The sequence below is a fragment of the Antedon mediterranea genome, chromosome 1 (genome assembly GCF_964355755.1).
Source record: "Antedon mediterranea chromosome 1, ecAntMedi1.1, whole genome shotgun sequence".
In the NCBI taxonomy this organism is placed as follows: domain Eukaryota; kingdom Metazoa; phylum Echinodermata; class Crinoidea; order Comatulida; family Antedonidae; genus Antedon; species Antedon mediterranea.
The window spans coordinates 22,415,064-22,429,564 of record NC_092670.1 but is presented as its reverse complement, the minus strand read 5'-3'; the positions used below and the strand labels follow the sequence as shown (position 1 = coordinate 22,429,564).

The 14,501-nt window shown below is 35.0% G+C and overlaps 3 protein-coding genes across 4 annotated transcripts; all 3 read left to right on the top strand.

The window, feature by feature from the left end:
* Positions 1-194: 194 nt before the first annotated feature.
* Positions 195-10,880, top strand: LOC140062996 (mitotic spindle assembly checkpoint protein MAD1-like). Of its 2 annotated transcripts, XM_072109434.1 has the most exons (17): positions 195-207; positions 751-826; positions 1,249-1,394; positions 1,901-2,083; positions 2,592-2,644; positions 2,916-2,987; positions 3,183-3,264; positions 4,021-4,151; positions 4,552-4,666; positions 5,579-5,640; positions 6,338-6,424; positions 6,727-6,871; positions 6,977-7,117; positions 7,439-7,699; positions 8,058-8,259; positions 8,710-8,900; positions 9,439-10,880. In XM_072109434.1, exons 2-17 carry the CDS (start codon positions 751-753, stop codon positions 9,595-9,597), a joined length of 2,106 nt encoding a protein of 701 aa, XP_071965535.1. In that variant the 5' UTR covers positions 195-207; the 3' UTR covers positions 9,598-10,880. The 2 variants fall into 2 exon arrangements, with proteins under 2 accessions (XP_071965535.1, XP_071965527.1); XM_072109426.1 differs by lacking the exon at positions 195-207 and having other exon boundaries at positions 710-826.
* Positions 10,881-11,407: 527 nt separating this feature from the next.
* Positions 11,408-12,568, top strand: LOC140043006 (craniofacial development protein 2-like). The gene has a single exon (XM_072087735.1). The coding sequence runs from the start codon at positions 11,408-11,410 to the stop codon at positions 12,566-12,568; it is 1,161 nt and encodes a 386-aa protein (XP_071943836.1).
* Positions 12,569-12,747: 179 nt separating this feature from the next.
* LOC140042990 (uncharacterized) lies at positions 12,748-13,158 on the top strand. Its single transcript, XM_072087734.1, has one exon. The coding sequence runs from the start codon at positions 12,748-12,750 to the stop codon at positions 13,156-13,158; it is 411 nt and encodes a 136-aa protein (XP_071943835.1).
* Positions 13,159-14,501: the final 1,343 nt, after the last annotated feature.

Sequence of the window (14,501 nt, the reverse complement as noted above, 5' to 3'; positions counted from 1 at the left end):
GGTACAAAAAACATTCGCTAAGCGAAATCCCAAATTGGATTTTCTGGCAACCCCCACAGGCTGGATAAAAAAAGGCTAGGAGAGCGCGCGAGTTATCCAACGATAAGAATTTCCTAAGAATTCGTGGTTGTGAAAACGAAAACTATAGTTAATTAATGATATTTGTTCAGCTGATTTTGTAGATAACAATCATTAATTGATTTTAAGGTATTACACGTTAATTTAATTGACTTAACCATACTAAATTTTGATAATATTAGTTGCTAGGCCTATAGTTAAGCCTCGCGAAAGACCGGCATCTAAATGTTAACCTGTCTGTGTGGCTGACAGTGGTTGTTGTTTGTCTATAGAGTCGTTTCGACCCACTAGATGTTTAGCCACATTCTTTTTTTTCAATTAAATAGAATTTCATTTATATATAATTTATGTCACTGTGTTTAATTTTTTAATTTGTTTATTAATTTCCTCCTGATATAAACCAAAAAAATGTGTTTGATTTTTTTTTTTAATTTCTACTAACTAAAATAAAAGACAGAGATTTAGATTTCTAATACTAAATAGCACCCTTTATTTTTAAAGTATTTGTCAAAATATAATAGCGGCCTCTAAAATTGTCCAAGTTGGGACGTAGTTGCCTATGCTGGTGGTTGACAGCAGAATAAAGGTGTGCTTTTGATCTGCAACTGTATCCTATTAATCCTCATCTGTTATTATTTGTTAAATTGTATGTTATTGTTATTTATTTTAAAGATGGCAGTCCCTGAAGACAGTACAGTAGTGATTCGTATGATGGACGAATTTGAGGCTTACATTGCTAAAGACATTAGTAAGTAAAATCTGATCTTGAAAAATTAAAATTATTAATTTTTTATGGTCAGAAAAATAAAGAAGAAAAAATAAAACTAAAGAGGAGACAAAAATGAATGTCGATTTTGCTGTAGCCACGATACTATTATTTACATTCTGACATAAATTTATCATGCAAATTTTGCCGTTGAGTACAATTAGAGTATTTTGAGCATTGAAATTGTTCTTAACGAAAAAGTTTGCATTGTCAACGTTTTCTATTCAAATGACTTTCTGTTGAGCACAAATTTACCATTTGAATATAAAAAGTACTTTACGAATCTTTATATTGACAACGAAAGTTCCCATTCGAATACGAAAATTGTCTGTATTTAAATTGAGAATATCCATATAATATGGATTAAAATGACAAAATTACTTTTATTATTTTTATTTCAACAGAGAAACACCGTATGGAACATCCTGAAAAGGAAGAAGAAATAAAACTAACTAAATTGAAAAATGACATGCAGGTGGAAAAAACAAATCACAAACGTATCTGCTTGGAACTTGAAAACAGCTTAGCAAAAGAAACAATTGAAAAAGAAGTAAGGACACCACTGTATTTGTTACAAGCCCAGTGACCACTCTTAATGTCAATAGTCAGTAAATGTTGTTATAAGCCTGTAAAACCTCATTTTGGCCATTTAACAAAAGTCATTTAATTAATCTTTAAAACAATGTTTATGTTAAAATTATTGATAGCCAGCTATTAATTATTTTAATTAATAATAATAGTTCATTCTTATATAGCGCATATAAGCAAGCTCTCAATGCGCTGCACATTATTACCCTGGTCATTTTTTGGATCAAATATGTATGGAAACATACTTCCATGAAATGGAGCTAGTAATCAGCGCAAAGTTGTGTCTTGATCTAAACTATTGAGCCAGTTAAAAATAATTCTGGGTAGTGTTTTTAACTGTAGTTTGGGTAAGTAAACTGACCTATACCATCTGAGCTGTATATGCACAGTACATAATATAATAATGATTTGATGTTAGATTATTTTACTGTACACTGAAATGAGATTTATAATCATTTATTTTCTTAGAAATATTTAGAAAAGGTGACCAGTTTGACGCAGAAGTTAGAATATTTGTCAAAACAAGAAGACAAGAAATATAAAGAAGTGAATGAATTAAAAACGGCGAAGGAAAGTATGAGGGGTCAATATGAACAACTCATTACTGATTTAAGAAAACAAAAACTTGATATCATGACGGCGCATCAAGATGTAAGATTTAAAATTAATCGCCTTTTGTTAAGAAGTTTAGTTACCATATTTAAATGTCCCTATTTGAATAAATTCCCCCCTCGAAGAAACCCCCCTCATAGAATATCATTTGAAATTAACCACCTCCTCCCCCCCCCCCCCTTCTCGAATAAACACCATCCACATGCATATATACAAAATAGTATATTGTAACAACACATTTCTATTTGTAGTAGAATTGATTGGCTTCCATGATCTACAATTGATCAACCATTTTGTTACAATTTTTACTGTATTTTATCATTTCTTGATATATTAATTGTGTTGTCCTTTTCCATATATAAAGGGTATTTTTTTGATTATACATTTTACCATATTACACCAACAAAAATAAACGCCTCCCTCGAATAAACTCCCTCCTGAACAAAAAAATGGCCTGGGCGTTTATTCAAATAAATATGGAAAAAAAATCGATAATTCAATGTTCTCCTCAGTAAAACATCACTGACAAACAATCTCTTTTTTTTAGTTGAAATTGGAATCTAGTACACAAATTTCAGAGCTGTTTCAAAAACTGACAAAGTAAGAAAGTGTTTTAAATTTTCTGTTATTAAATGTATTTGTTCCTTGATTATGTATCATTGATTCTAAAAAGTAAACAAATAAACCTACTATATTTAAATATGTAGCCACGAGAAATAAAGTGGTCTGGTTTTCACAAGAAAAGGGAGAAATTCTGTTCATGCAACAGCCACAGGTTGAAACCTTAACAACAGTACTTGTGGCTATGGCCCTGGTATTCAAATAACATTTTCTTGTATTTTAAAATAATTTATTTTTCTGTACTTTACAGGAAAAATTCTGAGGTAACGCTACTGCAAACAGATTTGGAAGGTGTTAAGAGTCAACTACAACATCAGATTAGGTAAATTTAAAAAAAATACATTTTATTTTAGGCTGTGGTTCTTAGTAATTCTTGCATCTAGTAAAAATTACTGATGATAAATAATGTCTTGACTACAGATTGGTTTCTGAGAACTGTAATTAATATTTACTGCAGTTATTGGTTTTTAATTAGGTCTGTGTAATAATAATTATTTTATTTTGTTATTTTTTACAGGCGTGGTGCTGAAGCTTCTAGTCTAAGAAGGGCCCTTGAAAATTGCAAGGAAGAATTAACAGCTTCTCGTCAAAAAACCAGGGTAACTTATATTATTATATAACACCTAAATAATTCCTGTCATTTAATTTGACGATTGTGGGTCACATGGCGTGCAATAGTACGCACTATTAAACGATCGTTTATTAGTACTTTTATCTCTATTTTTCGTGTGAGAAAAAAAATCTGTTTGGAAAATATTTTTTTGTACTATTGCTTTTGAAATACAACAGCACCACCTATTTTCTACTTTCGTCACATATTATTGTTACGACTGGTTAGCGATGAAAGTAAATTTTTGCAGAGATGTACTAATTTAGATCAAAAAGGCATTTAAATAAACTTTAGATCGTTTTTAAGATTTTGATTAATTAATGGGAACATCTCTAAAATACAATACGTGGAATCGTTGGAAAAAACATAATTAGCCTGAATGAGTTTTAGATGTTATATAAAACAAATAATGAATGTTTAATATTCATGTAATGGTACAAATAATGGCATTTGGTGAATGATGAAAGGTTAAATATCAACTCGGCTGTCGCCTTGTTGATATATAACCTTTCATCATTCACCTGATGCCATTATTTGTACCATTACACTCATAAACATTTATTATTTGTATACTATCCTACAAGATTTATCTGCTAACACTTTCATTCAAAATGCAATTCTCAACATTCTATAACACACTCTGGCCCTAAATTTTGGAAATAAAACATCTCTTTTTCCCAAGTTATAAGTAAACAATCTTTCTGTCAATTTTTATACGTATTGATTATTGTTATTTTTTTTGCAGGAATTACAACAAAAGATTTCTAACCAAGAGGGAGAAGCAAGTGTTGCTAAAGCTATGTGCAATTCTGTCAAGGATCTAAGACAATATGAAAAAGAAAATAAACAAATGAAGGCTGACCTAATCAAATACAAGTAAATGAACAAAACAATTTTATAACACACCTCAATGAATCTTTGCCATTTGATTGGTCAATTTTGTAAGGTTAATTTGTTTCATGGTTTTCACAAGCGCCTTCAGCACTTTTGTGGATATGTGCGCTGTATAAATCTTATTATTATTACTATTATTCGTATCATGTGCAGTTCAGTATTTAGGTCTATTACACGAGAAAAGTTCTATTGATTGGTTCTATTACATGGCAGCCCTTTTTAGAATTTTGTGCAAATTAAGGTTGTTCTATAACGGTTGTACTCCGTGGCTTTTTGGAAGCTGCAGAGTAATTGAATAAAACAGACAAACGTTAATTTGGTTTTCATAGACTGTACCACTTATTTAGAGAGGTGTTTTATCTTGATCTATTTATCTTTTTAGGGAAATGAGCTCAGGAAAGTTGTTGGCGGAAGAGAAGGTACTCAGTCTTGAAGGCAAACTTAACAGAGCTGAACGACGATTAGAAGAGTTCAACAAGTTAAAAATGGAACATGAAGTAATGGTTATTGATTATTTTTGATTGACTGCCACAAGTGATTAAAGATGTATTGTCCCTTTGACAAATTCCAAAAAAATAAAAAATAAAAGATTTTAAAAAAAAGTGGGTCATTTTGAAGTATCATAATAGTTATTAACTTTCACGAAAAATTAGTAAAAAAAAAATCATTTAACTGAAATACAAACATTTTTTTGTTCAAAAAATAACTTTGACTTCCAGTCAAAGTTTTCAATCAAAACATATCTCATAATGCAATGCGCTTGTTTGGCTACTCTGTATGCATAATGATAAAACTTCCTCGCGATCTGTGTGAGAACACATTCTCAACCGTGACGAGTTGTAAACAATCATTATTAGCATCATGCATAATGCATACTCGTGGTTTAAAATCTTTGTTTACTTTCGCTCGCGACGATTTTCCCGACGAAATGTAATCAAATTAATTTACCTGTTAATTTACGTAAACTTGTTGTTTTTGGCTTGAATTTTCGACTTATAGTGAATAACTTTAATATTACTTTGATATGGCCAATTTAAATTTAGAATATTTTGACCTTCATTTTTTTGTGTTTCAAGGGACAATACATCTTTAACTTTACTGATTGAATCGAATTATAGATTGTGTTACAGTAGAACCCATCCTTCATGAAATAAATGAAGAGAAATATATGTTAACACTAAGGTCAATCACTAAGGTCAATCACTAAGGTCAATCACTAAGGTCAATCACTAAGGTCAATCACTAAGGTCAATCACTATTAAGGGTACACTTTGTTAGGTGCTGAAGGTTTCTCTTTGTAAAGTACTGAAAAAACGTTAAGTGATAAAGCTTGTTTTTAATCAGTTAGTGGTATTGAGTACATTAATATCCACTTTACAGACTTGTACCTATTTATTACCTCCTCATAGGCTCAGCAATCCAGACTCAGTGAATGGGAAGCATGTTGCAATTTGAACCAACACGGTATTAGGTAAGTTGTTAACAAAAAAAATCTCCGGCAAAATTAGATTAAGTCAAGTCAAGTCAAGTCAAGTCAAGAGTATCATTTATTATCATTTGTTTTAGGAAAAACATAGAAATTCTGTTTGCTCTGTTGGCGGAGCACAATATCCAACGGACACAACACGAACTCAAAAACAAAAACATTACAAAAAAAAAAGTGTCTACATCATATTTAAGGCTCTAATAGATCCTGGAAAGAAACTATTTGTAAATCGTGCTTTATTGGCCTTAATAGAACGAAATCGCCGACCGCTGCGCATCAACTGGAACATACTAGAGGCCGGATGAAAATGATCATCTTTGATAGCCACTGCCTTTTTCAGAAGACGATCCGAAAATATGTTCTCCAAAGGCAGTTGTGTAGATCCAATGATACGCGATGCGGTCTTGACTATTCTATTTAGGTCACGCTTTTCATTTTCGGTAGCGCTACCGAACCATACCGTTAAAGAATACGTTATTACACTCTCTATAACTGACCTATAGAAGGACGACATTATTTCAGAGTTTATACCAAATGATTTAAGTCTACGTAGGAAGTAGATTCTTCTTTGGGCCTTTCTAATAATGTTACGTGTGTTAATATGCCACTTAAATTACTTATTATGAAATCACTGACAATCATCCACAGATCAGTTTAAAACTAATTGTTGTTATTTGTTTAGATCACCCTTGGAGTTAGCTCATTGGCTAGCTGACTTACAACAGAAAGAGGTCGTCATGGCAGGGAAGCAAGGCATGTTGGAATCAAGGTAAGAATTGGAATCTCTTGTTTTGTTTATATATTTAGGCAAATTGCCACTTTCATAAAGGTGGCAATCATGTTCACAAGACAAAACATATACATAAGATGCTCTACATACAAAGTTTTATTACAAGTCTGTGAGTGGAGTTGTAATTTGTCATTCCCTTGGGATTGATAGCCAAGCATCTTAGCAATCAAGCCACCAACTTCACTCTCAATAATTCCAACACATTCATTCTGCACTATTTTATGCAAACCAAATAAAGTCCAACTTTTGTATAGTACTATTTTGTTATTCTTATAATACAGCTCAAATGCACATGAGGAAGCTTACAAAAGCGTATCAGACAAACTAGCCTCCACAGGGTCCAGGCTTTTAGAAGCAGAAATGAAGAGTAGACAGCTTGAGGAGCTTGCAAAACGACTACAGAAGAGGCTAGTGCTGTTAAAAAAGGTGTGCCTAATTGTTTTCATTGCATAACATTTTTTTTGTATAATTCTATTGCTTGGCAAATTTTGCCAATTAAATCTAATCCTAAAAAGTAATTTCTGATTTCAGGAAAGAGATAGTTTAAATCAGGTTTTGAACACGTACGACAATGAGTTACTGCGGGGAGGAGCTAATTCAAAGATTGTGAATCGTTTACAGCAGACAATGCTAAACTTGCAGGCCAGCCAGAAACAGGTGGAGGAACTTGAGGTAATGAGAACATATTTCAGACAGTATCTAGAAGACCTAGTTTGAAGGTTTTTATTTTAAGATTATATGTAATATTGAATGTAATATGCTAGTGAACTGAGAAGTGGCCATTTTTTCAGTATGCAGAGTGTCCGTTGGAGGCTTAACACACTACCCAGTCTTTTTTAAGCTCTACTAGCTTAATGTTTATCGCTTTGTAACCTACTCTATTCTACTGTAGTGCTTTTTAAGCCCTCACTCTTATTTAACTTCTGTGCAGTTATAGGACTGCTCAGCTACTGTTTACTTACTAGACTTCAACATTAATTTTTCTTAATTTAGAGCAATGTACAAACAGCACAAGAAACAGCTGGTAAAGAAAGACTAGAATCTCAGAAGCTAAACTTTCAAATTGATGAGCTGAAGCAGAAACTAGACATTGCATTGAAAACTCAAATTACTCCAGTAGTAGATACTAGACCACAGAATACAGAAGAGATGAAGGCTGCCAAAGAGAAAGCACGGCAGCTTGAGGTGGAGAATGAGAAACTACTAGAGAGATTGGAAGTATTGGAAACCCACATGGAACAAAGAGCACTGCAGGTTAGTCTTAGAATTTTGAATCCATTAAAAATTGTAATTTTTACAATACATGTGTAAACATGTTTTAGGAGTGTCACTTTGGCTTGATTTATCGTGTTCATGTTGCTAGCCCACTGGGTTAGTTCACTGTAGCCCAGCTATTATACACCTACTTCATAGATTGCATTGGAGCACTAAGCCTACTACTACCTAATGGTAGTACCTAGGCCTAGCAGCTGAGCAGCTATCATACATGATGCCAAATAAAACAATAACAACTCTAGAGGAAATAAGGGTTTTCTTATTATAAATTTTAGTATGTAAACAAACTCCTTTGATTTAAGGAATGCATGATTTAATTTTCGGATTTTCCTTCTAGGGAGATTATGATCCTACAAAGTCTAAGATAATACATTTGAAGTTCAACCCAACTTCACAAGCAAAGAAACGAAAGCTGGAAGACACTGAGAAGTTAAGAGAAGAGTGTGAAAAGCTGCGGCATCGTGTACGTCAATTGGAGGCGAAAGGAATGGCAGAAGATACAGCTGACGTGACAATCATATCTAGCAAAGATGTACAAGGTGATTTAAGTAGTTTAACATCAACATGAATTTACTTTTTGAGTGGCAGAGCGATTAAGACAGTAGAACCGTCATTATGTAGCCATAACATCGCAAAGGGTTCGTGCTCGCTCTATGGTTCTGGTGGTAGAATAAGTCTTCTCAGATAAGGACTTTAAACCAATAGGTCCAGTGTACACATCTATCGAGATGAGTAGGGGGTTACCCTGGTGTACTAGTACACACACAGCCACTGATCATAACTGGGCCCTCTGGAAAACCAGTCTTTGACTAAAGAGGTTACCCAGTATAAATAAATAACAAATTCCAAAAATGTATTTATGAATACAACAACAATAGCACCTGTGCAGATAGATATGTATTATGTCTATCTATATGTATATTTTTTAGGCCCTTGCCCGTAACCATACTTACAAATAGATAGTAATTGAAATTATTATTTTGTTTTAGAACTGCAAAAGGAAATGAAAGCATCTGAACTACGGAATAAACGCCTGAAGGAAGTGTTTGCAACCAAAGTTCAAGAGTTTCGAGAAGCTTGCTATCGTCTGACAGGCTACCAAATAGACAACCCATCAACAAACAAGTATTGTTTAAAGTCAATGTATGCAGAAACACCTGAAGATGTTCTATTATTCCAGGTAAGGTTTCGTTTTAAACTGATGGGTGAGAGAGCAAGCATGATGACACAATAGGAAAGAATATAACTTGTGTATATTGCCCCACAAGCTGCTCTTGTGGCCTTTAGCTCTGTCTACACTATCAAACGAGTTTGACAAAAATGTGTGATAATAATAATATGGTAGTGATATGCTAAAATGTGGTAGTGATATGATATCATCATCTCCATATGGCACATCACATTTGTTTGATAGTGTAGACAGGGCTTTACACTACACTATGGTGACAAATGTGAAGTTTATATTTACAATATCTAAACATATTGTAGCTACTGTTTTTGACAACAGCTTTGACAACGGAATAGTATTTTGATTTGTGCTTATTTTATTTGCATCTCCATTGAGATCCAGCCATTGATACCCACATCATTTGATAATGAATTTGCCTTTGGATTTAATATACTAAAGCAGTGGTTAATATTTCTGGTGTATATATATTCTCAAAGTTGTTTTATCAGTAGTATTACAAATATTAATAATTTAAACTCTTTATTTTCAGTGTACATCAGGCGGGGAAATGCAGCTCTTGGGTAATGAATATTCATCATCTCTTGGTGACTTAATTGCAATGCATCTACAGCAACAGCAAAGTATCCCAGCATTCCTTAGTAATATCACCCTAGACTTGTTTAGCAAGCAGACAATGGTAACTCAATGATACACAGCTACACAAAAATATTGCTAAAACCTAAGCTCTGTCTACACTATCAAACTGTATGTAACAAAAAAATGTGATGTGCCCATATATGGAAACAATGATGTCATATCACTACCATATTTAGGCACATCACACTTTTTTGTTACATACAGTTTGATAGTGTAGACAGAGCTTTATACAGCTGACTCTCCCAATTCCACACTGCCTGAAAATGTTCAAATGATTCCAACTGTAATAAACAAACATAGGCCTCTAACGTTATTAGATAAACTCAGCTTTACCTGTAGTAAGACATACTTTTAAATTGTAAATAACAAACTATTCCAATGGTGCTATATCCTATGTGCATAAATTAATTTTTGATAATCAATTAAATGGAGTTAATGTTAGTGATACATAACTGAAGATAAAGTGGATTGGAAATACACTTGAAGAATTTTAACTAAGATTGTAAATGCAGTATTTAGTAAAATTTAACTAGAATCTGCCATTGACACTAATTATGCAAGTTGCACCAAGCTACTGTACTACTTTATGAATTGTTTTCAATCATGGACCCTTGGTTCAATGGTAAATTAAATGTAATAGTGCATGTTCACATAATTTTAACCAACTTTAATCTAATGACTAATTTAAGCCATTTTGTATTGCTTTCTATCTGTTGGTAAATTTGTTTATTAAGTATCCTGTCTAGTGACAACAAACAGCGTGCAGTATCATGTCTGCCAATGGCAACCTTCATCCCTCATAGGATACTGTATTCTTACATTATACATTGTCGCTTTCACAAAATCAATTATATTCAGCTGAGCTTAGACTCCATCGATGTTATTTGTTTAAAATAAATTTATTTGAGAGATTATTTAGAGAGAAATCTAAATTAACATTTAGGTGTAATATAAGAAGATGTGTTTATTGTACATGGTACAGCTGCTGGGCTGGTAGTCTTTATCTTTATTATCTTTTCTTATGTAAAAATGATTGAGGTTAGCAAAGAACATATTTGTCAACCTTGACAAAATGTGGGTAGTATTTAATGTGGCTATGATCTTACTTTAAACTGTGACATATTTTGCACCTAAAGAGCTGTTTTTAAAAATTGACTTGTCACATTTTAATGTATACTTTGTGCAAGACCTGAAATAAAGTTATTTACTTTGTAATATCTCATTGCGTAATTTCATTGTACTGTATGTGCATTATAATAGCAATAACCATTTTAGAGAAAGCTCAATTTTGGATAAAACCACTAGACTTGGTACATCGGCCTACATCTACTTGTAAGATGATATGAAGAATTAGCCTGGTTAGAATGAGGCCTGTTGGAGATGAGTAGGTTACAATTTAAGAATGAGCTAACATGGTTAAGCACGAATTAGTGTAATATTTTAAAGACATAATATCACTTCTGACCAGGGGGAGGGGTCTGATAAAAGAATACCCCCCACGAAAGCTCCGCGTGTCGTAAGAGGCGACTAAAGGAGGACTGCAGTAACAGCAGGGGGTCGGGCACTGTTGGGTGGCACCAACAGGGTCATAAAACCAGCATATCCCCAAATACGTTCTGCAGTAGAGGCGAGTTTAGGCCGCCTCTAAATAGGCCTAGCCATGCCCTGCATTAGGCAGCAGTGATGCAGTATGGGTGTCTCGGCGGAAGATCCATTTCTAGGACAACGGCAGACCTCAGCACACATTGTCAGGCAGGATGGTGATCCCATTTATGGCTGATAGACTGCGGTGAAGAAGGCAACGGGAAACCACTTCACTATCATTTTTTCCAAGAACAATTATGAAGTGTCACAATTCAAGAATGAAAGCTAACGGCGTAAAGGGGGTACATCCATCGTATGAAGGAGGCTCCTCGCCCGATAGGGTGTCTCATGTGCGACAGGTGGAGCTCGACCGTCATAAAGCTACTGTCCGCAATAGAAGTACAATCAGACTAGGAACGTGGAATGTGAGGATCTTGTATCAAGATGGCAAACTTGAAAGTGTTAAGCAGGAAATGATGAGACTCAACATCAATATATTAGGGATAAATGAAACTCATTGGACAAATAATGGTGAATTTATGATTGATGATTACAAGATGATTTACGCTGGAGGAGACAAACATGAAAAAGGTGTAGGGTTGCTTTTGGATGGTGATATGGCTAAATGTATGCTGGGCTATTGGGCTGTGAGTGAAAGAGTTATGCTGGTCAAACTGCAGGGACAACCCTTCAATATCTCTATCGTAGTGGTTTATGCACCTACAGCTGACAGCACAGATGAAGAAATAGATAACTTTTATGCGACCTTAGACCAGGCCAAATCCCAATGCAAATCAGATGAGATAAATATCATCATGGGTGATCTGAATGCAAAGGTTGGCCATGGACAGGATGGAAATACAGTTGGAGAGCATGGGATTGGTGAAAGAAATGAGCGTGGTGATAGATGGGTGAACTGGTGTAAAGCTAAGGATATGACCATAACAAATACATGGTTCAAAGAGCATCCCAGACGAATATACACATGGAAGAGCCCTGGTGATGTGACGAGGAACCAGATTGACTACATTGCAGTAAACAGTAGGTGCAAAAGGGCAGTGACTCATGCAAAAACATACCCAGGGGCAGATTGTGGAAGTGACCACATTCCAGTTGTTTGCACACTTCAATCAAAGTTAAAAAAGGTGAAGAAAGCCAAAAATGTACAGAAATTAGACTTTGAGCAGCTAAACAGTCCGGAGATCCGTATGGAATATTCCATTCAAGTGAAGAATAAGTTTGACATCCTTGTAGATGAAGGTGAAGAGATTACGTGGGATACAATAAGAGACATCCTTGTTGAGACAGCCAAAGAATCCTTACCCAAGAAAGAGAGAAGAAGGAAGAACAAATGGGTGTCCGAAGAGATACTATCAATGATGAGGGATAGACAGAAGATTAGTACTGTAGTAGATCAAGTAAAGAATATAAAGATCTAGATAGAGAAATTAAGCAAAAGTGCAGGGAGGCAAAAGAAAAGTGGCTCAACACCCAGTGTGAGGAGATTGAGAGTGGACTAGAGAACAACAACCACAAGATTTATCAGAGACTTAATGAGATCACTGGAAGGAAGTCTGGCTGCTCAAACTCTGGATGCATTAAGGCAAAGGATGGAACAATGCTTGTTGAAAAGACTGATATTTTGAAAAGATGGACAGAGTATATCGGGGAGCTGTTTTTTGATGTTAGACAAGCAATGCCAAGCTTTCCTGACTCGGAAGAAGGACCAAAGATCTTGAAAGCAGAAGTACGAACAGCAATCAAGAGGTTGAGGAAGAATAAGGCGGCAGGACCGGATGGTGTAGTCATTGAAGAGTATGGAGTGGAAAAGTTAACTGAAGTGATCAATAAGATATATGAGGATGGAAGTTTCCCTGAGGACTTGAGTAAGTCCATTTTTATTGCCCTTCCGAAGAAACCAGGTGCTGTAGAGTGTGAAAAACATCGTACAATCAGCCTCATGAGTCATGTCACCAAGATCATTCTGAGGATACTACTTATGAGAGCAAGAAGTAGATTAAAACCATAGATTGGGAGTGAGCAGTTTGGTTTTGTAAAGGATTCAGGCACTAGGAATGCCATCTTTGTGATAAGAATGATAACTGAAAGGGCAGTGGAGATGCAGAAAGATGTATACATGTGTTTCATAGACTACACCAAGGCATTTGACAAAGTAAGGCATGAGCAGCTATTTCAAGAACTTAGCAAGCTTGACCTACATGGAAAGGATCTTCGATTGTTGCAAAATTTGTACTGGAAACAGACTGCATGCATGAGGGTAGATGGGGAGTGCAGTGACTACACAAGTATTGGAAGAGGAGTGAGACAGGGCTGTGTAATGTCACCAGACTTGTTTAACTACTATAGCGAGTTGATCTTGAGGGAGCTAGAGAATGAGAAGGGTTTGAGAGTTTGTGGTAGAAATATTACAAACATCAGATATGCAGATGACACAGTTCTACTGGCAGAGTCAGCTGAAGATCTCCAAAGGTTGCTGGATGTGGTTGTAGTAGAGAGCGAAAAGATGGGTCTGTCTATAAATTGTAGTAAGACAGAGTGTTTAGTAGTGTCAAAAAAGGAGAGTCCAACGTGTAACCTTCGAGCAGGTGACCAGTTAATTCAGCAGGTGTCCTCTTTTAACTATCTTGGGAGCAAAATAACAGATGATTCCAGGTGTGTAACGGAGATAAAGAGAAGGATAGTACTTGCGAAATCCGCATTTGGAGAAATGGAGAATATCTTGAAGAACTGTGCGATGAGTATGGAAACCAGGTTGCGTGTATTAAACTGCTACATCTATCCTGTGCTGATGTATGGAAGTGAAGCCTGGTCAATCACAACTGACCTCAGAAAAAGATTGGAAAGCTGTGAGATGTGGTTTCTAAGGAGAATGATGAGAATTCCATGGACAGATAGAGTTAGTAATGAAGATGTATTGATAAGAGCTAGAGTGTGCAGGAAACTACTGAAGGATATTAGGATTAGACAGATGAGATTCATGGGACATGTGGTGAGGAAGGAAGGTCTGGAGAAATTGGCATTAACTGGGAAAATAGAAGGAAGAAGGAGCAGGGGGAGAAAAAGAGTCACTTGGTTGGCCAGCATAGCTGAATGGATTCGGAATAGAGGCGTGAATACCAAAGAAATGGAGTTGCTGAACATGGCAATAGACAGAGAATTGTGGCACAACATGATCGCCGAAGTCTCATGATATGGCACTTCGAGAGAGAGAATATCACTTCTTCAAATGTGATCTTAGTTATTAAAGAAAATTAAATTGTTCATCATTAATTAATTAGTTAATGTAGTTTATTATAAGAAAGTCTGATAAAATAGATAAAAAGAGAACTTATAAACCAAACAAACTTTTAT

Coding starts and splice junctions, on each gene's coding strand:
- LOC140043006 (XM_072087735.1), top strand. CDS start 11,408: ATGAAAGCTAACGGCGTAAAGGGGGTACATCCATCGTATGAAGGAGGC.
- LOC140042990 (XM_072087734.1), top strand. CDS start 12,748: ATGCTTGTTGAAAAGACTGATATTTTGAAAAGATGGACAGAGTATATC.
- LOC140062996 (XM_072109426.1), top strand. CDS start 727: ATGTTATTGTTATTTATTTTAAAGATGGCAGTCCCTGAAGACAGTACA. Junction 4,152..4,551: donor GCTGACCTAATCAAATACAA/GTAAATGAACAA, acceptor TTATCTTTTTAG/GGAAATGAGCTCAGGAAAGT. Junction 5,641..6,337: donor TTGAACCAACACGGTATTAG/GTAAGTTGTTAA, acceptor TTATTTGTTTAG/ATCACCCTTGGAGTTAGCTC.